General features: G+C 47.9%; 1 protein-coding gene across 4 annotated transcripts in view; it reads right to left on the bottom strand.

Moving 5' to 3' along the window:
- BNIP2 (BCL2 interacting protein 2) overlaps positions 1-22,755 on the bottom strand; it is a 248,240-nt gene that overhangs the window by 174,328 nt on the left and 51,157 nt on the right. For all 4 annotated transcript variants that reach the window (XM_078685227.1, XM_078685228.1, XM_078685225.1 and 1 more), the window contains exons 3-4: positions 2,874-2,990; positions 586-653 (exon numbers count right to left, since the gene is read on the bottom strand). In XM_078685227.1, the coding sequence (XP_078541353.1) occupies positions 586-653; positions 2,874-2,990 (185 nt within the window). The remainder of the gene's footprint in view (positions 1-585; positions 654-2,873; positions 2,991-22,755) is intronic.

Below are 22,755 nucleotides of genomic sequence, written 5' to 3'. Positions count from 1 at the left end.
CAGGAAACCAGTGATATCACTTCCAGTGCAGATGGATGATGGGAAATGCAGTGATGACACTTCCTGTGCAGGTGGATGTGGGAAATCAATCAGTATGTACAAAATAAACATACTTGCATATAAACACATACATATGTATATACTTACAATCCCATACACATATGAATTCGATTTCATTATTCAAATCTGAAAAAAGGAACACTTGAGGATTCCTGTAAAGCAGACATGTGTTGGTTTATATGTTTTGTTATTGGTTTTATTAAGCACACTTCCACCTATGCAGGTGTCAATGCACTGTAAACAAGGCAACACTAAGGCGGTGGAAGCAAATGATTAGACACAGATCCAGACCTTCTGTGCTTTCCTGAAACACATCAGATTCTGCAAACTATGCAATAAAATAACAGGAGAGTGTTACACAATTGAGATCCTAGGTTTCCGAAGGAGGAAGACATGAGATGAATGAAGGGTCCAGCCCGGAACATACCATGAGAACATGTTTCTAATATAATTCAAATTTGGGCATGAAATGTCAACAACCCACACTCTTTGATAAAATATTAAATCCCTCCAAATAATTCTTACCAGAATGGCTTTCTATTCCAGATGCAGCTAGAAAATCTTCCTCTATCTGGTCATCCTCTGGCAATGGCCTATACATAAACAAACGCGCATGGGTAAATAAAACAGCACATTGGTAGTTTTTTTAAACTAATGTTAGGTCATGTTAAATGGCACACAAACATATCTTGGAAAGGTACTTGCCAGCCAACAACAGTGTGATTAAAGCAGGAAATGCATGGTTACGCAGAGTACAAACGGACAATGCAGGGTACTATCAGCAGATAGCCCTCTGCCACAAAGCAAAAATGGTTGCCCACTTACAGTCCTGGTTCTGCACTGTAGGCATCTTCACTGAAGTCATAAATGTTAGAATAGTTTCCCGCTACATGTGGGGAGTCCAGAATACTTTAATCAAACATAGCCACCCACCTACTTGTCTTGATTATACATCTAACCATACTGATCTAATATATCTGCATACATCTATCTATACCTATCTATCTATATATACACATACATACATATATAAATATACATACATATATAAATATATCAATGTCTTCACATTGGTCTACGAGTCCCTTGATGGCAACGGCTATATCTCTGGCAGTCATTTGCTTCTGCTTTGGATGCTGAATTTTGTCGATAATTGTTTAGCGTTGCCACGAGATCTCCCTGATTGTGACTGTCTTTTTAAGATTCGGCCTGTCGTTGATCACTTTGTAGATCGATTTTCTGAGATCCATGGTCCAGGGAAAGAACTAGCGGTGGATGAATCTTTGGTCTTGTTCAAGGGCTGCTTGGTTTTTAGGCAAAACATTCCTAGTAAGAGGGCAAGCTATGGAATTTAGCTGTATATGCTGTGTGACAGTAGGACTGAATATGTCTCTAATTTCAGGGTGTACACCGGTAAGGAATCCAGGATTAACCCCCCTGGTTGTCCGTCCACTTTTGAAGTGACTGAGAAAGTTGTATGGGAACTTGTTAGAGGACTTTTTAACAAAGGTCACACTTTATATGTAGATAACTTCTACACTGGTGTGCGGTTGTTCAGGGAATTGGCCAAAGTGGACACTGTTGCTTGTGGCACAATCTGCTCTAACCGTAAAGGTTTCCCAAAAGAACAGAGTAAAATGGCACCCCAAGTGTGTGGGTAGCCAATGCAGAATTGGCTAAAAATGTTTTTTTTTTATGTAGCACTTAGAATTCTTGGTGCTATACCCTTAATCCCTATGTTTTGGGCACTTCCCAGTCACAGGCCCTTGCCCCACCCACACAAGTGAGGTATAATTTTACTCGGGAGACTCAGGGGAACGCTGTGGGGTAAGACATTTGTGCCGGCACGGTAATTCTACACAAAAATATGTGGAAAATGTGAGTTTTTCAGCTAAAGTTGATGTTTGCAGGGCATTCTGGGTAGGAAAATGTTGGTGCATCCACGCAAGCCATACCAGATTGGACTCCTCCGGGTATCTAGTTTTCAGAAATGTTTGGGTATGGTAGTTTACCAAGATGGCCGCAGAGCTCAAAACCCCTGGTGCCCTGCCCCCCCCTAAACCAGGTAGTTTTGTTATAGGTAATTTTGAAGTCTCCACAGTATGATTTGGGACATTTCCTGTTAAAGCCACTATGCCTACCCGCACAAGTGAAGTACAATTTTTATCGGGAGACCTGGGGAAACGCGGAGTGTGAGGAAATTTGGGGATCCACGCAGATTCCAGAACATTCCCACACAGAAATTTGAGAAAAAAGTGATTTTCTTCCGCTAAATTTGAGGTTTTCAGGGGAGGTCTGGGTTGGAGAATGTTGGGGGACCCACGAAAGCCATACCTCGCTGGACTCCCCTGGGTGTCTAGTTTTCAGAAATATGTGGGTTTGGTAAGTTTCCTAGATGGCCGCCGAGCCTGGGGCCAAAAACTGATGGTTTGTGATAGGTAATTTTGATGTTGCCTCAATATTTTGAGAGCACTCAACACTAAGAATGAATCAAATTTGTAGCCCCTCCCCTGCACAGGTTAAGCCAAACGCTTAGGATAGATCTTAGCAACAGATGTACAGTGCTCAATGACATCTATAATAATGCCTGGCTGTTGTAACGGGTTGCTAGCTTGCCTTCATTTGTGTGGCATCCCATACATACTTTATTACATAGAAAGTACTTACACATAACTATAAAACTGCAACACTAAATGGTTTGGTTGTAAACAATAAATAGTACTTTATTCATACTATTTGAAGGGTAAAAACGGTCAAACCAATGTTTAAAGCAAGGTACAACTTTAAGAGATTTAGTTAAAAATATTGCTTACCGGGGGAAATCCTCATCTTGCCACTCCTCCTTAAGCTCCACGCCTTCCATTCTTAACCTGGCCTCTGTGGTAGCCACGGATTCCTGGCGCTCCAGGGATCCGGAAGATTTCTCTTGGCTAGGGAAAATATTAAGACAAGTGAGGAGAGTGGATTACGTACAATGTGCTACCTTTCATATTCCAAACATTATAAAAATAACTAAAAATATAAATTCAACATCAGTCAACTGATCGGATTTTGGTACATGTGATTAACACGTAGCTATGGCAGGAACACCGTGGGCACGTTTCTTTAGTGTCTTAGAATTACATCAATATCATTCAATACATAAAATATGTAATTGATTACAGAAACTTTGCCTAAAATGCAGTTTTAAGAAATGAAGTGCAACAAGACCAAAGCAGTGTTCTTGTGCATGAAACTAATATAGAAAGTGAAATGCCAGTAGAGACACTATTTGACAACCTACCTATTGTGGGGTATGAAGAATAAACATTTTATTAGGCCATTAAATCCTTCAAGGGAGTGATGCATCATACACCAAGCAAATGGCAGTGACTATATTCTCAGATGTACATATAATGAGAGTCTTCAATAGACCATAATGGTCGATTAGACTGGCAGTCTAAAAGACTTGTCACGGAATAATGCAGCAGCTGGATGAGCGCATAGTTGCCGAGGTAACTGTCAGAAAGGCATTTAAAGGTGAGGCACAACATTTCAATGTGCACCATGGATTGAACATTTAACTAGTGAATCTCAGAAACTCTGCAGCACTCTACACGAGTTGAAATTAATCTGCCAATAATGTATGACACTTTCATGGCTGTGTAGAATGGCCTGTCTGGTAGCCTAGAATGCAATGGTAAAGTACTAGGGCTTGTCTTTAGTTATTTTGTTTGGGCCTGCAATTGAACTATTTTGCTGATCTGCAGTAAGTGCTTCTGTTACCCATCTGAGACTCTTTTGGACTTTAAAAACAGGACAAATTGAGTGACATCGGTCAAGATTGCTGGTTGTACACAGTTTTCACTCATTTCATGTGACCCACAGGCAAGTCGGCATGATAGTAGAAAAGGAAAAGAAGGACAGTCATAAATATAATAATGAGAAAGAGAAGGGAGCGTGAGACTCCACTCTTAACTCACTATTGACTAATTAAGAAAGAGAACTCACGCAATTTCACACCAAAATCACAGACTGATGATGCTGAAAAAGGAAATCATCAGCCAAAGTGTCTATGGCGGCAGATAGATTGACAGGAATGCATCAAGAGACACCCAGGTCTGCTAGAACCATAAGCAAGTAAAACACTATTTCAGTCAGTTAAAACCTTTAACAAGCATTTTCAATGCAATAGGTCTCGCATTTTTGGGAGTATAAGCTATTGGCATTGTAAGGGACAATGCCTTATATTTATGTTTTTAAAAGCAAAACATAAAAAAGGCATTGTCATTTATAATGCCAGTAGCTCAAACTCACGTAAATGCGAGACCTATTGCATTGCAAATGCTTGTTTGTGCAGCAAGTATCAACATCTACAATATTAAACAGAAAACTAGTAATTGGGTGCTATTTATTGCATTTGATAAACTCATACACACACCAAATACCTGGCCACTCTTAATGATGGCAACAGAATGTGCTTTGAGTCAGTCCCTTGTTCATGACTGGATCACTTTCTTGACCATCTCCGCACTTCCCTTTCTTATACCATGCAGTGCTTAATTTGAGTCCCTGGTTTCCGGTGCTTGGCCCTGGCACTCAACTGCTAACACCTGCACTTATACCAGTATGCCATGGTGGTGGTGCTTGTTTCATTTAGAGATGAGCATAACAACATTTGTTTATTAACCCCTTCCATGCTCATGACGGAACGGTTCCGTCATCAGTGTCGGTGCTCCGGTGCTGATGACGGAACATTTCCGTCATGAGTCAATATGATTTATTACCCTTCAGCACTGCAGCGAAATTCGCGCAGCACTGAAGAGGTTAAATCCATATACGTTAAAATAACTAATACCTGCCACCCAAGGCATTTTTAGAGCTTTGGAGGTCTGGAATAATCTGAAGTGTCACACTTGTAGGAGTGTGATGGCTAGTCTGTGTTTTTGTAGAGTCATCAGCAGTACTGTCTGTGGCAATGCATGGTGCAAGCTGCAGTGGCCTCTTGATAAGGGCCCTGGCACTTATTTAACAAATTAAGCACCAATCCGTGGCTTTCTTCACTATTCTCATTTATGCTTCTTTCTGACTGAATACGTTGCATCCTTCTTATGTTGACGTACAAAACTAGTTTTTTAGTACTTATAGGAGACCATCACTTTCCTCCAAGAGCACAGTTGTGAACTTCTATTGCCCCTGGCTTGATCAGTTCCTTTTGCGTGCACCTGGCCCAGCCATACAGGCTGGAAAAGTGTTTTTAACCCCTTGCGTGCTCATGACGGCCCCTGGCTGTAACGCGTTACTGTGGGCGTGTGCGCACGACGGCCTGAGGCCGTCCGAACTCCACCCACTGAAAAAAAACTCCCGCACAGCGCAAAAATTCGCCGCGCACGCAAGGAGTTAATCGTGACAAGTGGGGAAAACGCTGGGTGGTAGGAAGTTTGTCCCTGAAATACAAGGAAAATGTGTGACTAGGCAAGGTTTCAGGTTTACAAGGAATAACGGGTAAGAAAAAATGGTTAGCTCCATGCAAGCCACACCACTCTGAATTCCCCTGTGTGTCTAGTTTGGAAACTTTCTCTAGGTGGCAGCCAGCCTGGTCCCAAATCTGCAGCTACACATATTGCTGATGTTTCTAAGTTGCGTTTTGGGTTCTTGTGTTGCAGGCTCTAGCCTGAGCCACATGAAAGGGGTAGTGTTTTTATTGGGAGGAACTTTAGGTCACAGTCATCTGAGGAAATGAACAATTTTAGGCAACGTTGGAGGTTTACAGGGCACGGAGGGTCAGACAACATGGGAGAGACACACCATCATGGACTCCCCTAATGTCTAGTTTTCAGATATGTATGGGTTTGGTAGATTTCCCAGGTGGAGGCCAAGCCAGAGCCACAACAGTGCAGCAATTCAGCATGGCAAGCAGGACGATATTGAAATTTGTACCACTCTGCTGGCCCATATGTAAAAATAACACCCAAGAGAATCTAAATGTCCTCTTGCCTGCCATAAGGATGGGGATACTTTAGTCCCAGGTGAGCAGAAAGACTGTTGAGGCTCTGGAGGTGGGTCCAGATATCCGGGTGGACTATAAGCTATTATTGTACAACATATTCTTGGAACCCAGTGGTTTCACCCCCTCCCCGCCCCCCTCCCCCCCCCCCCACACACACATACACATATGCCTGAAGAGGCAATTTAGGACAACCCCCCTCTCCCTGTCAGAAGGGCACAAATACTGGTTTATTCTTTTTAAGTCTGGGGTGTGACCCAATGCATGCAAGGCCCTCTTTACTTTGCTCAAATGTACAATCCCTGGTGTCCAGTGAGCTTTCTACCATTCCAGGGGTAAATTAGGGACAACCTACCAATTCGGGACACTTATTTTGCTTCCCGAGATGGGTGCAGGAATACTGTAATGCCCTATCTGAGGTGGGGGTTTAACCTGGTACCGCTGCGGGCCACCCAATCTTTGTTTTCTTTGGAACCATTTATAAATTGTAGATGTCTAATGTGCTTCCTGCCACCGCTTACCCTGTGCAAATGCACTCTCTGCCCCCTCAAGGTCGTAGAATTAACAGTTTGTCCCATTTGAGGTGGGGTCATGGCCCAACGCCAGGGTGGGCTGCCACATCCCTTTGTTTTTGATAAATAAATTCCTGGTATTTTGTGGGCTTTCTATTGCACTGTGAGCTGCCCCAGCCTTCTCTGGTTTCTAACTTTCCCTAGTGCCCAGTGAGCTTGATTGGGGGTAAACACCCCCATCCACCCTTGGGAGAGGGGAGGGACTGAAAATATTAGATGAGGTGGGGGAGCCCAAAGGGTAGCTCTCTCTACAAAAAATCCCATGTCTAGTGGAAGCACAAGAAAATCACATCCCACTGATGATTCATTTGGTGGACACCCCCTCCCCTCCCCCCCTCTACCACCCTCCCCACCCCAAGCAGGTGTGTCTCAAACTCCAATCCAGGAGTGATTTACAAGGGGGGAGGAGGGACACAGGAGCAATACTCAACAGCTGTTGCTCTAGTGCCAGGTCTGTAACTCCACAGCACCCAGTTGTGAGCGCTATGGACGTGGACTCCATTGCGTCTATAGCACCAGAAGGGTTACAAGAAGGAAAAAAAAACTCCACGATGGCTGCCATCAGCACACACATGCCTGCAACATTTCAGAAGATCGCTCAACATGTCAACTAGCATTAAATTAAAAGTAGCGCATCAACACATATAGAGTTTAGCAATGCAAATAAAACTGCACTCAAAGTGGCCTTCATAATGAACAGATGCACAAATGTCTTGTCCCATATTTCTATATGGCTGGAGACCAATAGAAGTGCCTACATTACACTAGCAGAGCGCTATCCTATGCGCGCTCTATGACCTGTACCACCACGTCTCACTAAGATATGTGCAGGTGGACAAAAGTAGTTAAAAGACTAATGTGTGATCCGACAAAAAAAAAAACGTGCAACAGCGTTTAATACCAACAAAGTGCTGTACAGAAAACAATTGTTTCCGCCGCAGCAGGAGCATCTCAAACATAAGGCATCACACTACTGTTTGAACGTGTTCTATATGAATCCAGGCTGAAAAGGTGGGTCACTATAACTGCAATACTCACAGCAGCTTTGTTAATTTGTTTCCACGTCTCCAGCTTTTGACAAGAAAATGTCCCCAAAAAACCACACAAAGTAACAAAGTACTTCCGACCACTTAACACCAAGCTGAAAATGCCAAGCAATTCTAGTACTGCTGAAAGACGGTGTTCGCAGTACTGCAACCCAACCTTTATAGGGCAGCCAGCACAGACATCAAATCGGAACAGCAGCGGCTAGCACTGGCTTGCAATTTGGTACATCCGTATTCAAGGTACATGACAACAGCAGGAATAAGGCACTGGCTGTACCAGGAGCCCATTGGTCTTTCTGGATGTTATACTGCGTTGCTGTTCTGCTATTCGGCAGTCAATATAGTGTTGTTGCGGGGCTATCAAGTCTGAGGGCTTTGGGGTTGTCACTTCAGCTACCCCTGGCATTTTGGTGAAGCAACCTCTATGGAAGTCAGCTGATGAAACTCAGCACCTGACGTAATGCAGCTCTGGGCAAGACAAATGATTAGACGTGCAGAACCAACCACAAACCTTGATAGCACATAAAACATTACAAGTGCAGCAGATTAGCAAAACGCACCCAGGAAATCACAGCGACTGCAGGAGTTGCGTGGCAGACAACAGATTGAGTGAACAGATTGAGAGGGGCATATCAGAGGTCTCTTATGACTTTGTTGTCATACTGGGCTCTTAACTGAATGAAGGTTGGTGACAACTCTTAAAAGTCGGTTGCAGCTACACAGTCCACAGTGGACTAAGGCTAGGGACATCGAAAATATACAATTAATTACATAGCCGCTTTTTAAAAGTAAACATGAATCTGCTTCAAACTCTCCAACTATTGCACTATTAGCAAATATTAACAAAAAAATAACCCCGGCTGCTTCAAAAATTAAACAGGTTCTGCGTGGGGTACAAAGCAGCACCTGACAATTAAACTGGTGAACTTTCATACGGATATACTCAAATAGGTGACATTTTTGCTCAGAAACTACAACGACCCCACACCCCGATGAAAGAATGGGAGGGTTGAATTTGTGTCGGCAGCTGCAAACAAATACTAAAACATCTGAGAGGAGTGTTCTTGTGACACTTGCAGTGCATTTCAAGTTTATACCACGGGCATAGTTCTCAAAGCAGCAGTGCTGCTTAAGAACCTTAACTTATTGCATCTTTTCTATAGTCTGGGGTCTTAAAATCTAAAATGCCCGTCAATAAAAACGTACATAATATGAAATATGTACGTCTGTTCTGCTAGACGGGTTCTTAATAGAAATAGATGCCCTCAGGGGCCTACAACGTGTAACACAAGGTAAAGTGAGACACTTAAGAAAGGTTATAGAACATAGCTGGAAGGTACAGAATAATAAGGAGCGTCTATTATTACAAGTGTTTACAATTTGGTTTATGTTTTTTGCTGAGCACAACACCAAATTCACCACACACCAATATTAATACAAAGGCAGAGTTTAAGGCAGGCTGAGAGGCTAGATTTGTTACTCTATGAATCCACCAACAGTGCTTTATTCGATGTGTATTTAAGCGTGCAGAAAGCACTGTTGCAATCCACATTCCTTATGACTCAGGCTAGAAATAAGGTCACCTTGAGTTCGGGAATGAATACGACCTCCCCTCATTTTAAGAACCTGGAAACTGGTGCCTTTCCGGACTGTATTTTAAAGTGATGGGAAACTGGGTAAAATGCAAGATTGGGTTGGTTGGCGAGTCATTGTCCCATAACGAGGCCTGCAGTATAAGGAAGGTTTCAATAGGCAGCTGTTCTCCCAGGAGGAGGCTAGCTAAACGGTCTTCTTAGGATGTTAGATCCTCGGTGCTCGCCCCGGTTGTGAGTTGGGGTGACGCTCCCCTGGCATTGATGCCCGCAGTTGTGTTTTGAGTTTACTTGTTCGGTCTCTCAAGTGCAGCGTATGGATGATGCTAACCGAATACAGAGTAGGTGTGTGTGTGTGTGGGGGGGGGGGGGGGTCAATGCGCAACGGTCAGGCTGATGTTCACCCACAGATCTTCTGTAAGAAGATATTGGATGTTTTAGTTGTGTCGATCTTTGGTACTCACAGAGGTACAAAGTTAGTGTGATGCTCCAGTACTACTGTTCCCTGAGATTGCTTAATTCTGTTGAGATTAGTTGGTAGGTACTCATTCAGGTGCAGCGAGATGATAATGCTTCATGGCCTTTGCACCTGGGTGAGTGTCTCTGCACCCATGTGAGTGTCTCTGGACTCACCCGGGTGCAACGTCAAGCAGATGTTTCACTGGAACTGCGCCCAGTGGTTTGATGTTTCGGTGCTACTCACCCAGGTAGGGGGCTAGGGTGATGCCCCACTGTTACAACGCACCCCCCACCCCCAGGTTGGCTGGGTGGGTTAAGGTTAGTTGGTAGGTTATCGGGTACAAACACGAGATAATGGGGGTTCTTTCCGACTACTTAACCAGGTGCAGTGTAAGGGTGATGCTCCCCGAATGGAGTTCTGAGCTTTGGAGTATGTTTGTGGTGAAAGGGGGGTTGGGGGTGTTAAGATGTCTCTGTACTCACCCAGATGCAGCGTCAGGTTGATGCTCGAAGGGTACTGCACTCCTGCCACCATGCTCTGGCTCTGCCACCAGGTGGTGTCCTGGGGGTTGTTGTAGTCGGTCAGAAAGTCAGCACTGTGCCGCAGGGTAGGGGAGCGCGAGTCACACGTGTGGCAACTCTTGGTGACACCTGTGACCCCCGTCTGCACGCAGTACTCCTCTGGCGGGGACCCACACGTGTTCGTCACCTCCACCGTCACATTAAAGGCAGCATTGACGAACTCCAGCATACAGAGTTGCGGCAGTCCCTCCTCGGCCGTGCATTCGCCCGTGACTGCGCGCCCCCGAGCGCCGAGCAGCCCGAGGCAGAGTAGTAGCAAAGGTGGCGGCGGCTGTCACATTCTGCGCCCTCTGGGGCTCCCCACTGGCAGTGGCGCGCGCTCCTCCTGTGTCTCGTACTTCAGAGCTCGCGCCCGTCGAAGCTGCAGGTGATGATGGGCTTGCGCGCCACCTGAGTTCTAAAAGATCCTAGGAGGTACAGCCTCGCGATGGCTCTCTCGGGCTCACACTTCGCTGGCTACAGGGCAATAGTCGCTGCTCGCGCTCCGCGGTCGCCAACTGATGAGTGCACGCTCTTGTTGCCGCTTGTACTGGGGGCGGGGGGGGGAGGGGGATGCACTTCTCGCGTTCCCCTCTTTGTGGTCCTGAGTCCTGGGCTGGCACTACCAGTTATTCTGCGTGGCGTGACCACGGAGCTACTGTTCTTTTAACGCCGCTTCGGAGCTCTCAATACTTCCCCTTCCAGCCCCACTGCCTGCGGCTCTGCCCGAACCTAGGACAGGTTGGGAAGGAGTGGGTGTGCGAGAAGAAAGAGTGGCCAGCGGGGATGCAAACAAGTCGGCCTGGAGCGCCAAAAGTCCTTAGAAGAGACACGGGAGGGCAGGAGCGTGACGCCGTGAGCGTGCACGTTGGCGTTCCCTGCGGCTCGTGCCAGTAGCGGCGCCTGCAGTCTTCCCCGTTTCTTGGAAGCGCATTCACAGACCGGAGTCTGATCGTGCACCGGTCTGAACCACTTGGGGAGGCAACACAACAACAATAAGGCTCGCTTCGCGCTGCAACGTCAGGCGAGCCCTAAAAATGGATAAAAAGAGTACAAAAACTGAAGTCTATAATGAATAATAATAACGATAATAATCAGATTTGTATAATGCTGCTAATCACCCTCGAGGGTCTCTACGTGCTGTTCCCACAGTTGAGGTTCTGTGAATTCTGAACCTGGGTCATAAAGGTAGTGGTTCTGTTACGATTTTGGTAACAGCGAACCGTAAACAGTGAGCTCAGCAAGTATGTGTGTTTTCGTCATGTTACACCGATGGATTCACTGTGTATTTGAAGATTTCGTTCTGAACCCTTGGGTTCCATTTTGTGCATGGCAGCCATTTTGTGGTTGCCCTCACATAGGCCGATGACTTTAGCTGACTTTTAGATGACCTGAGTGAACTGACCCTGTTGCCTGAAGCTGACCTAGTTAGGCCAGTTCCTTGCCCAGTAGCTGATCAAGATTAAGGATCAGAGCACAGGAGATTGTAAAGTTTGGTATGCACATACACACCCCTTATCCTACTTCTCATCTGTTTCTGTTCCTTCTTTTATGACCTGTTTACGATATGGGTTGTGGTCTTTTATTATGGGTTTGGCCGGCTTGTGTAAGAAGGAATGTTAGGCATTATGCATGCTTGCAAAAGCAAGGACTGCCCCTTTCTTTTATGCTGAGTTTTGTATTCCTAAACATATATAAGGCCTCTGTTCTCTGTATTCCTCAGACTACCTCATTCAGTTGCTACGGCTTCTGTGTGACGTGGCCTCACTTATTAAAATTTAATAAAGATGTCTTTTCATATTTTCAGCTTCTGTGCCAAGTTCTCTTTTTATTAGTAAGTATTCCCTGAGAATGAAGATTACAGTTCTTCAAATGGCGCGGCCAACGTGGGCTTCATCAGAGAAGTGACTTTCTGTGGGAGTGATCTTGTCAGAGGACTGAAATCTACTGAGGAGGACAGAACAGGATTCTACTAAGGAGGTACTCTGTGCACAGGGATTCTGGAGATTCTTTGATTCTGCAGCCCAGTATATTTCTGATCTTCCTGATTTTGATCCTCCACATGATGTCACTCCTGACTGAGAACCTTTTTGGAGCGAGTATTCTTAAAAAGACCGTTAGGTCATGTAGAACTTGACAGTTAGAATTTGGATAACCTTTTGATTAGTAAAAGTAAGAGTTAAGTATAAGTGGGTCGCTCCCAGTCCTTTGTTCTTTGAGTCCTTAGTTTTTGGTTCTTTGGTCCTTAGTTTGATTGGTTCTTGGTCCTTAGTTTGGTTCTTAGTTTGTTTGGTCCTTAGTTTTTATTTGAAGATTGCAATTTTCAAAAACCGAGGATCTTGTATATTTACGAGTGTATCGATAGAGATAGCCCCTTGAAGTTTGAAGCTAGATTAGTGAGCTATAAGATGCCTGATCTTAGCAAATTTGGAGCTTTGTGTTGGCCAACTTTGTATACGTTTGGATTAGCCGGCTTCCCCTAAAGGGAATATCTAAATAGGTTTAGATTTAAAAACATATTTCTTCCTTGGTGATTTTGTATCCCCAGGGAATTAAAATATGACCTAATACAAAACAAGGATCCTTTGTTCTGCGCAGTTTTATGAATGAAGATAGGCAGAACGATTTTGTTTGGTGTTCTGCTAACCAAAGCTAGTGAATTGAGTGTATTTTCGCTTCTTGGACATACATCAGTCTGTTGGGCTGTTTTTGCAGTCTTTTAAAACACAATTGAGAAGCGTTTCTTGTAAATATGACTTACAACTAATATTTACAAATGCTTTGGTTTAAGTACAGTCTGTGGGCTGTCCTTTATTTTTGTTCCGAGTATTGGTTTGTGGGTTAAATGTGTGTTTAGATGTCTATGTGGGTTTCCCATTAGTGCAATTTCTGTAAGTGAATAGCGTTGGCGCTATTCATGAAATGCATGGCTAAAAGCGCGCTGTATTGTGTGTCCTGAGTGTTTTGACCCCTTTCTGTTTATGTCTGAAATGATCTCAATGTCTGTTCGTGGTTTTTCTTGATGTTTTCAGTTTATTAAGCAACATTTTGTAAGCATATTCTTGGGTCTGTTGCTAAATAAAATTGTCCTATTTAGAAAGAAAAAAATTGCGCAAACATTTTGTCATGTTTCAAGTTAGGCGTCTGTGCTTGTGCTTATAAATGAATGCGTCTAAAAATGATAGGCAAGGGATGCAGCTTGCTCTTATATGTGGAATTATAAAAAATAATTGGGTTTATTATTTTTTTTTATTAATTATGAAAAATAATTATTAAAAATAAGTGCTACAAAATTCGTTTTTTACTATTCATGAAGCTTAATGCTCATACTATGACATCCTAGCATTAAAATTTAATTTAAGTTGTGCTATACCGCATGATGAGAACATTAGCATATAGAATTTCACTTAGCGCAGGCGTAAAAAAACTCATTTTTCTAAAGATTTACATGGGATATGTCCAATTAAAAATCTCTGTAATTTGTAAAGAACATTCTGAGGATGATTAATATGTATCACAAGTATAGGATATTATGGGGCGTGGCTAAGCACGCAATGGCGACGGACGCTCTTGGGTAGAGCTCCGCAACCGGCTCCCCTTCCCTGAGCCAATTATCCGGCAATTTTGAACGTGGCCGCCCGAAACCTCGAGCGGATCCCCCCGGAACCCGCCACGGCACATCTGGCGAATTTTTGCTCCCGAGCTCTGACGGGGCCGACCCGGACCTCTCCCACAGCCCTCTTGCGGGGCGGGGCGCTCCCGGGCCGGCAGCACAGCCAAGAGAGACCGAGGCTTGGGCCCAGAGGACAGGCCCGACAGCCCACCCTCACCGAGCTGCCCGGACCTCACGGGCTGCCCACTGCCTTGCCGGGTGGACCCGCCGGTGGTCCGGAAGACACCCTGAACTGCTGCAGACCGCCAGGGACGAGCCCGGACATCGGGGAGAACAGGCGCCCCCCGTTCGCGCCGCGGCCCCACACACGACCTGCCCCGGACCAAGGTGAGGCACGGCGGGGCTGTGGTCGACCCGGGGGGGACGCAGGAGACGGCGGCTGCCCCAACAGCAGACAGCCCCCCCCGGAGGGTCCACACAGCAACCGGCGCCACCCGGGGAGCCCACCACGCTGAAGCGGACACCGAGGGGCCGGCGGGAGGCAGCAGCCCCCGAGCCAGATACTGAGGGCCTGGAACCCTGACCGGGGGGCTGCGTAACCATCGGGAACGGAGCGGACGTCCCCCCCCCCCCACACTGTAGACGCACGGCGGGGCGCACCTGCGGACCCCCTCCCATGGAGGCGACGGCTGCCAGAGAGACAGTGTGGCATGAGTGAAGAGAGGACCTGGCCCAGACCAACCTGCCCAGACCGCACGGGCACACGTGGCACACACGCCCCCTCGGCCATTGCAGCATTCGGGCCGGTGTGGCGCAGCCATAGGGCGATAAGGCGAAGTACCCCCTGGCGGGGGCGAGACAAGGAACAGGCCACGAGGACCGCGACGCCGCCGCAGACACAGGACCCAACAGTCCCAACACGCGGAGGAGGGGGCGAGACACTCTCCCCCACTAGACCAGATGCTCCGAGAACAACGCGATGCACTACAGAAGGTTTCTCAAATGAGTAACTCACCCTCCCAAGAGACAGCCCAGGAGGACGGCCAACCGCCGGTACCAAGCGACGACGACGAGGCCATATATGGGATCCCGAACTCACAGATCTCGGTGGAACTGCCCATAGTCACGCCGCAAACCTCTGACTTGATCCACTGATTCTAGAGGTGATGTTTGCATTGGCCTTGCCGCAACGAAGGGGGGGCTGGCGGTGGTCGACTGGACGATGATGCGCGACTAGCGCCCGCCACTGCTGGGGCCATCTCCCTCCCCCCCCCCTGCCAGCTGACCGAACAGTGGACACCTGGAACAGTGAGTAATGCCCTAGTGGCACTAGTGGTGAGCAGGATGGGAAATGACGGGGTGGTCTTTCAGCACACATCCGAACCTGACCGCTCACGGGATGGGTTACTCGGAGCGTTGGCCCGTAGTAGGTGGCAACTAACACCCTGTATCGAGTGGCTCAGGGAAGTGACCTGCTTCCCCTAACTGACTGTATATACTTTTTGCCGAACTTGTGCTTAGCACACACTGCCCCTTAGACAAGTAAGAATGTTCCTCTCCCTTGAGAGCATGGACGGTGGCCCGTTTCGCCACTGCCCTTTTGGTATTTTAGTGGGGATAGCCCGCTGTTGGTTGTTGTTATTCATTGTTTTTTTTCCCTGTCCTAACGTCTTCCCGAACTTTGCTGAGTGTGCTGCGGGGGGTGGGAACGGGAGAGCTGGGAGAGCCACTGCTGGGGCCTTTGGTGGAGCCGCTGCTGTTGGGAATGTCAGGGAGGAATGTATATTGCCAAAATGTCTGCCATAAAAATATGTACATGGAACATTAGAGGTATGCACACACCCGAGCGCAGGTATCAAATATACTCCTACTTGAAAAGGCAAAACGTGCAGGTCGCGCTATTGCAGGAAACACACCTGAGTGGGGCGGAGGTGACGGCGCTGAGGCGAAGATGGAGGGGACAACTGTATGCCACTGAATACTCCTCATATGCCCGCGGAGCGCTGCTGTGGGTAAAGCCGGGAACTCCCTTCGTAATGTCAGAAGTTCACACAGATACGGAGGGGAGGTATGTCCTAGTGAAGGGTCGCATGGACGGGCAACCAGTGGTCCTGGCGTCCATTTACGCTCCAAACACGGATCAGGGCACCTTCCTGGCGCGCATCTCAGAGAAATTGGCGCCCTGGCACGGCGTCCCATGGATACTGGGAGGCGACTATAACACGGTACTAGACCCAGTGCTGGACCGCTCGGTCCCGCCTAGGCCAGAGGCAACATCCCAGGGGGCCACGAGGGCACTCACACAGTGGGCGGCACAGTGGGACCTGAGGGATGCATGGCGTGCGCACAATCCTGATGCTAGGGTGTACTCTTATTTCTCGGGAGCACATACGTTACACGTACGCCTTGACAGGTACATGGTATCAACGGAAATATTGCCGCACATCACTGACTCCCAATACCTGGGTCGGACACACTCGGACCACAACCCCCATACACTCCACATGACTTGGGAACACCCGCGCCCACCAATCCCCACATGGCGACTGCAACCTGCATTACTGCTAGACGGCCCCTTTAGAGACTCCCTGCAGGCCTGCGTAGCACAATACTTCACTGACAACTCAGATACAGCATCCTCCCCAAGAGTAGAGTGGGACGCGTTCAAGGTGGTGGTAAGGGGACACTGCTTGAGCACTCAGGGGAGCATACGGTGGAAGTTGGAGGAGGACTTGCGCAGGGTGGAAGCGGACCTACTCGGCAGGGAACAGGAGGCGGTGGGAGGCGCAGGAGACCGGCTGCAGGCGGCCCGGGCGGAGCACGAAACACTACTGGAACGGCTGCGACACGTCAACTTTGCGGCCCATTCGGCGCGGGTGCACCAACACGGTGACAAGCCCGGTAGGCTATTGGCCTGGTTAGTCAGGCAGGAGGAACGCACGGAGCCAGTATCCGTCATCCGCACGGCTGAGGGGGAGCTAGTGTACACCCAAAGCAGGATACATCAGGCGTTTGTGGGGCACTATCAGGCCCTATACAAATCGCAACTGAGAGTCTCCGCGGCCTACATAGCAGAATACCTGGCAGACATCCCGCTGCCCTCCCTTATAGGCTCGCAGCAAGACGCCCTGGGGGCGCCATTCTCCCCGGAAGAAATGCGCGAGGCCATCTTCGCACTGTCCAACGGCAAATCACCTGGCCCGGATGGACTACCCGCCGAATTCTTTAAGGCGTGTTCGGACACGCTGGTTCCGGAGCTGCTCAAATTGTACCATACTGCGATGGAGGAATCAGCACTCCCAGACTCGCTCAACGAGGCAAACCTGGTCTCGCTATTGAAACCGGGCAGGGATGGCGCACTCATGGGGTCCTATAGGCCGTTGGCCATGCTGAATACCGATTATAAAATCTTCACCTCCCTCCTGGCCCGCCGCTTAGCCCTGGAGGTGCCAACTCTGGTGCATGCGGATCAAAACGGCTTCATGCCGGCGCGGAGCACGTCTCGTAACCTACGCCGCCTCTTCCGGATTCAGGAAGCGGCTTTGACGCATTGGCCTAGATCGGGGTGTCTGGTCTTAGACCTGGAGAAGGCCTTCGATTCAGTAGAATGGCCATACCTGGGAGCAGTGTTAGACAGATTCGAGGTGGGAGATGCCTTTGCTGACATGGTCGGACTGCTCTACCAGAGACCCAGTGTCCGAGTGAGGACGGGTGGGCTGTTGTCGGAGAGGATCAGGGTGCGCAGAGGCACCAGGCAAGGCTGCCCCCTGTCGCCCCTCCTCTTCTCTTTAGCCATTGAACCACTGGCGGCTCTGCTGCGGGTCAGAGGAGCGGAATGGGGGATCCCATTGGCTGACGGAACACACACAGTCTCACTCTATGCAGACGACCTGCTGCTTTATGTGCGGGACCTCACCGCGGTACCAGCCGAGCTATCTGACATCTTCCAGACCTTCGCGGAGGTCTCGGGCCTCAGGGTCAACTGGGCCAAGTCCGGAATATACTCGTTCAGCCGAGACCAGGAGGAATGTGATGTGCACCTTGGGGGGGGCCCGGCTCGCTTGGTACCCGACCACATTTAAATACCTAGGGCTGCACATCTATAGAGACCCACGAGACATACTGGAGGGCAACCTGGTGCGCGCCATTTCCTCCCTGCGAGCCCAGATGTCCTTCTGGAAAACTCTGCCGCTGAACGTGCCCAGCCGAATAGCTCTTTCCAAAATGATAGTGCTCCCTAGGCTACTCTATCACTTCGCGAATATCCCTACGTATGTCCCCGCACGGATATTCCGCGACCTGGAATCAATGCTTCGCGGCTTGATCTGGAACGCGGGACGACCTCGAGTGGTGCTGGCTAAACTGTACTCCCCGACTGCGGAGGGAGGATTGGCTCTCCCCAACATGGAGCTGTATTACCTGGCTGCACAGCTCCAATGGGTGACGTACTGGCTCAGCGATACGCATCTAGACGATACGGCCACTGCGGACTACCAATGGACCCATCCCCAGGTTTGCGCCCTGTTTCACCCATTAACCAAAGGACCCCGTCCTCTGCCCTTGCATATGGCCGTGGCCCGCAAATGCTTTCTCTGGAGCCTGAAACTGACACAAAATGTCAGACCGTATGCTCCTGCCCTCCCCCTGCTGGGCACCCCCAGGAGGAGCGGGATGGTTACGCCGCGCGACCTGGACCACTGGGTCACAGCCGGAGTAGAGACCATGGGTGACCTGCATGCTGACGGGGCCCTGCTCCCATTTGCGGAACTATCGGAAACCACAGGACTGCCGGCTGGGCAATTCCTATTCCATGCGTCGGTACTGCGGGCATACACTGACTCCTGGGGAGACGTCCAGGATGAGCCGCCGATACACCACCTGATCCAATATCTACATGTAATGGGCAGAGGCTCGCACATCACGCATTGGTTGGCGCAGGCGCTTCTCATCCACACTCAAAAACCCACACAGCAGATTAGGGCTAAATGGGGGGCGCACCGAGGGAGGGATTGGACAGATAAGGAGTGGAACCTAGTCCTAGCTAGTCCCGTGAACGTCCCCCGCAATTCCCGCTTCCGTGTCATTCAACTGTACATATTGCACCAGGCATACCTAACGCCAGATAGAATAAACAGATACTTCGCGATCGACACTGCCGTTTGTCCCAGATGTGACCTGCTGGGTGCAGATATCCTACACATGCTTTGGCACTGCCCAACCCTGACCGCGTACTGGGGGGAGGTGACTTCACTCCTGAATCACAGCACGGGCCAGGGTCTGCCGGACACGTGGGAGGCGTGCATTCTCGGACTCTATAAAAGAACCAAACTGAACAAAACACAGGCACGGTTCTGGGATCTGGGCCTCATCACGGCCAAACGGCTGCTCACAAGGCATTGGAAACGGCGAGAACCGCCTACCCCGAAACACTGGTTCACATCCTTTACTAACTGGGCCAGGGCGGAAGGCACGGCGCTTCACCGGGAAGAAATAGCGGGTCTGAGGCAGTTCCCGATCGCACAGCTCTGGGATGGCATCCTGGGGTCCCTGCAGGGGGAGGGCACTGTCAGGGGGCTCACGTAGAATAAGCAACACCGGAGGTGGGCCACAGAGGCTGCAGCCCTATTGCAGGAACCACCACCAGCAGCGCCGCCCCCTCCCCCCGACACCGACATGGATCACCCAGCGCGCAGACCTCAGAAACGGCTCGACGCCAACGCGGGCGCCCACCAGCAGTCATAGCCCAGCAACACGCCCCCAGCACAGAGCTGCAGACATCGCCCCCGCAAGTACACTCCACCCCCCCCCCCCCTTCCTCATATATGTCCACATGTTTGTAGTATCGGACCCCTGCTCACCGGCGGTGGCCTCTCCAACCCCCCATGATACGGTGGGTGGAAGCAGACAACGGCGCTCCAGGCGGCGACTGCAGGCGTAGACGCCGCTTGATACACCGACAGCGAGGCTACTCCACCTGACTGCTACATGCTCCACTAACCAGGCCGGCGACCGGCGAAATACCGTGGCCCAAAGGAGCTGTCCCACCTTAAGTCTAAGAACACTTGCGCATGCACACCACTGACCCCCTGCTGTACTGTACCATCATCGACACATGCCACACTGGTCAGAGGTGACTCCTATCGACACCGTGCAAATGGGACAGACTTGATGTGGTGTAGCCACGATAGGAACATTGGGACATACCGATACGAACTGTTTTGTTTAGTTTGCTGAATTCATGGCTTAGTTCTAGAAAAACTGAAAAATAAGACGTCATTTATGGACCTATTCTTTTCTTGATTTAAGATAATGTGACTATACCGTCTATGACCTAATGTACCGGGGACACAAGGGGCGCAATGATACGCCCTCTTATGCAGACTTTCACCCTCACGATTTACCGTTCCTTTGCAGCCGGCCCGCAGGGTTGTAGGCTTTGCTATATGTATTGCACCTTTGAACATTAATAAACGTCTTCAAAAAAAAAAATCAAAAAAAAAAATCACAAGTATAGGATATTTATTTTTAAGTGCCCCAAACATCAAAGTCGAATTTGGGTATTTTTGCCATTTAAAATAGCTTTAAAGTGCTTTAGGCTTCAGTAAATGCATACATTTAGGTATAAAACACAAATTTGCAGGTTGTTCCCATTTGGGGTTGCGTTTAATGGCTCAGTGAGCCAATGTGCCTGGTGCAGAGGTTTGAGTTTAATATCAGGGTTGAAGGTTTTTTACTTTGGCTGGACCTAACTGAGACCTTCATCTATTTAAGGTTAATGAAATGAGTACCATTGCAAGCATTTGTTCTAAAAACTGGTATGTGTGTTTATGTTCTGCGAATTATTCACAGTAAATGTTTTAATAATATAAGTATAGAAATAAATTATAGCTCTAACAGGAGTAATATATATAACATGTGTTTTAAATAGAGTGAATTATTGCAGGTTAGGAGGAATCCGGAACAGGCTGCTCAAGTTGCGCTAAGATGCTATGTTTAGTTTTAGTTTAGTTTAGTTCATGCAAAGTTACGCTTTGTAAGCAGTTCATACTTTTTTAGGTCGAGCCTGGGCAGCGCATGTGCTGCTCTGAGAACCATGCTGTATTGGAGTATGTACCTGAAGCCCCACCCACTCTCCGTCCAGATTGGTCATTGGCTTGTGTCATTGTCCTTCCTAAATGCTGGCTTCTGATTTGTTATTAGGCTTGTTAGTCCCTCCTTAGTAACACCTTGTCTACATTTGTAACCTGCCATGAGGACTGGACCTTTAACAGGGCTACGGGGCTGTGGTTGGAAGTTTCTGACCCCCTGTGAGCACTATTTTCTTTAACGAGTTTCCTCTATTGCATGTATAAGTACTTTTTTTGCAAGGGTGCCCACTTTGCCTGCGGGCACCGAGCTACCTTTTCAGCACGACGTACAGTTTTACATTTTGACTACCAATAGGGCCAACTTGCACCTTTTAATCTATGTTAAAAAAAATGTATTTGGTATCGCAACACGCTTTTAACTTTAGCGCCCATGCACAAAGACTTGTATTCCTTGTGTTGGGAAGTTGTCATCTATGAGGTCTTATCTGGTGCATGGAGTTGGGAGTTGTCACACACTATTATTATACAGGGTACCTGTGTGTTAATTAGCCAGGCATGTCCAAGATAAAGAGTAAAGAGAGAATTTAGAAAAGTTACATACCAACAAACACAAAGTGATCCCACTTTCACGGGAATCTATTGTCGTTCTAAAGCCACATAAGACTGTAAGGCGAACACTGACTAGCAGGCTTCCATTTCCGCCCTTCTCCCCTACCCACATTGGCTGAAAGAGTTCACCTCTAATTTGATTCACTTAACATGTACCCACCAATCCACAAATGTTATGGTTTCTACATATTACTTTACTGCGCTTCCGGCCTTGGCTCGTATCTTATCGGTGGAACCGCCAACGCATGCTCCAGACATTTATGACCTCAAAGAGGAACTAGACAGAAAACACCTCCCCAGTAGTTAATAAAATTTATTGGAGAAGGCACTGTGAATGTAAAGCAAAGCATGACAGACATTGTTACATAAGTTATAATAGGTACAAAAACAGTTTTATAATTTACCCTAATTATTTATGCATATATTTACACATGCCATCAATATATATGTAGCCAATATTTCTTATACAGATTTTTTTCACTGCATAAAAGCACTTGCTCTATTTCAAATTTATAAGCAACGATTTATCTGCAATTATCGGAAGTACATTTCAGTGGAGAGGCTTACTTACAACTGACACGAGGAAAATATCCATACTCGTAAGTGTGCGCCTCTTGTACATGCTACTCTGTATCTGGCTTCTGCTCTTTAAAAAGCTTCCTTGTCATGGATAGCCCCACTTTGTATTAGGTGATCCCATTTCTGAAGCAGTAAACGCAACTGGGTGGTCCCTGCCTGGGCTAGATAAACGTATTCAATAATGACTTACTGTAATGTAGAGCCTAGCTCAGGCAAGTATGGTGGGATTGTGCAGCTCCTGGAAAGCCTGTGCTTTTTTTGTTCTGCTAGGCACTGAGCTGACTGTTTGCTGGGGGAAAACATCTGTATTATTTTGCATCGAGTGTGGCCGATTGCTGCTAGCAGGACACAAAACGGAAATTATTCTTTTCATACTTGGCGTGGAATTAGGTGGTTGCCCTATTGCTTGTCCACCACTCCAAGAGATAATATGTTTGTTTGAATAGTGTTGGTTGCAGTGACTTAGTTGTCCATTTGTCGCTCTTGTGGACTTTTTCCATTGAAGTTGTTGTCACATTCCCGTCTCCAGTAGTAGTAACAATCAATACATGTGTGTTTTTAAAGTGCATGTTTACTCATTGGGGCATTTC

This window comes from Lissotriton helveticus, chromosome 3_2, assembly GCF_964261635.1.
Source record: "Lissotriton helveticus chromosome 3_2, aLisHel1.1, whole genome shotgun sequence".
NCBI classification, from domain to species: Eukaryota; Metazoa; Chordata; class Amphibia; order Caudata; family Salamandridae; genus Lissotriton; species Lissotriton helveticus.
This window is presented reverse-complemented; position numbering and strand designations above follow the sequence as displayed.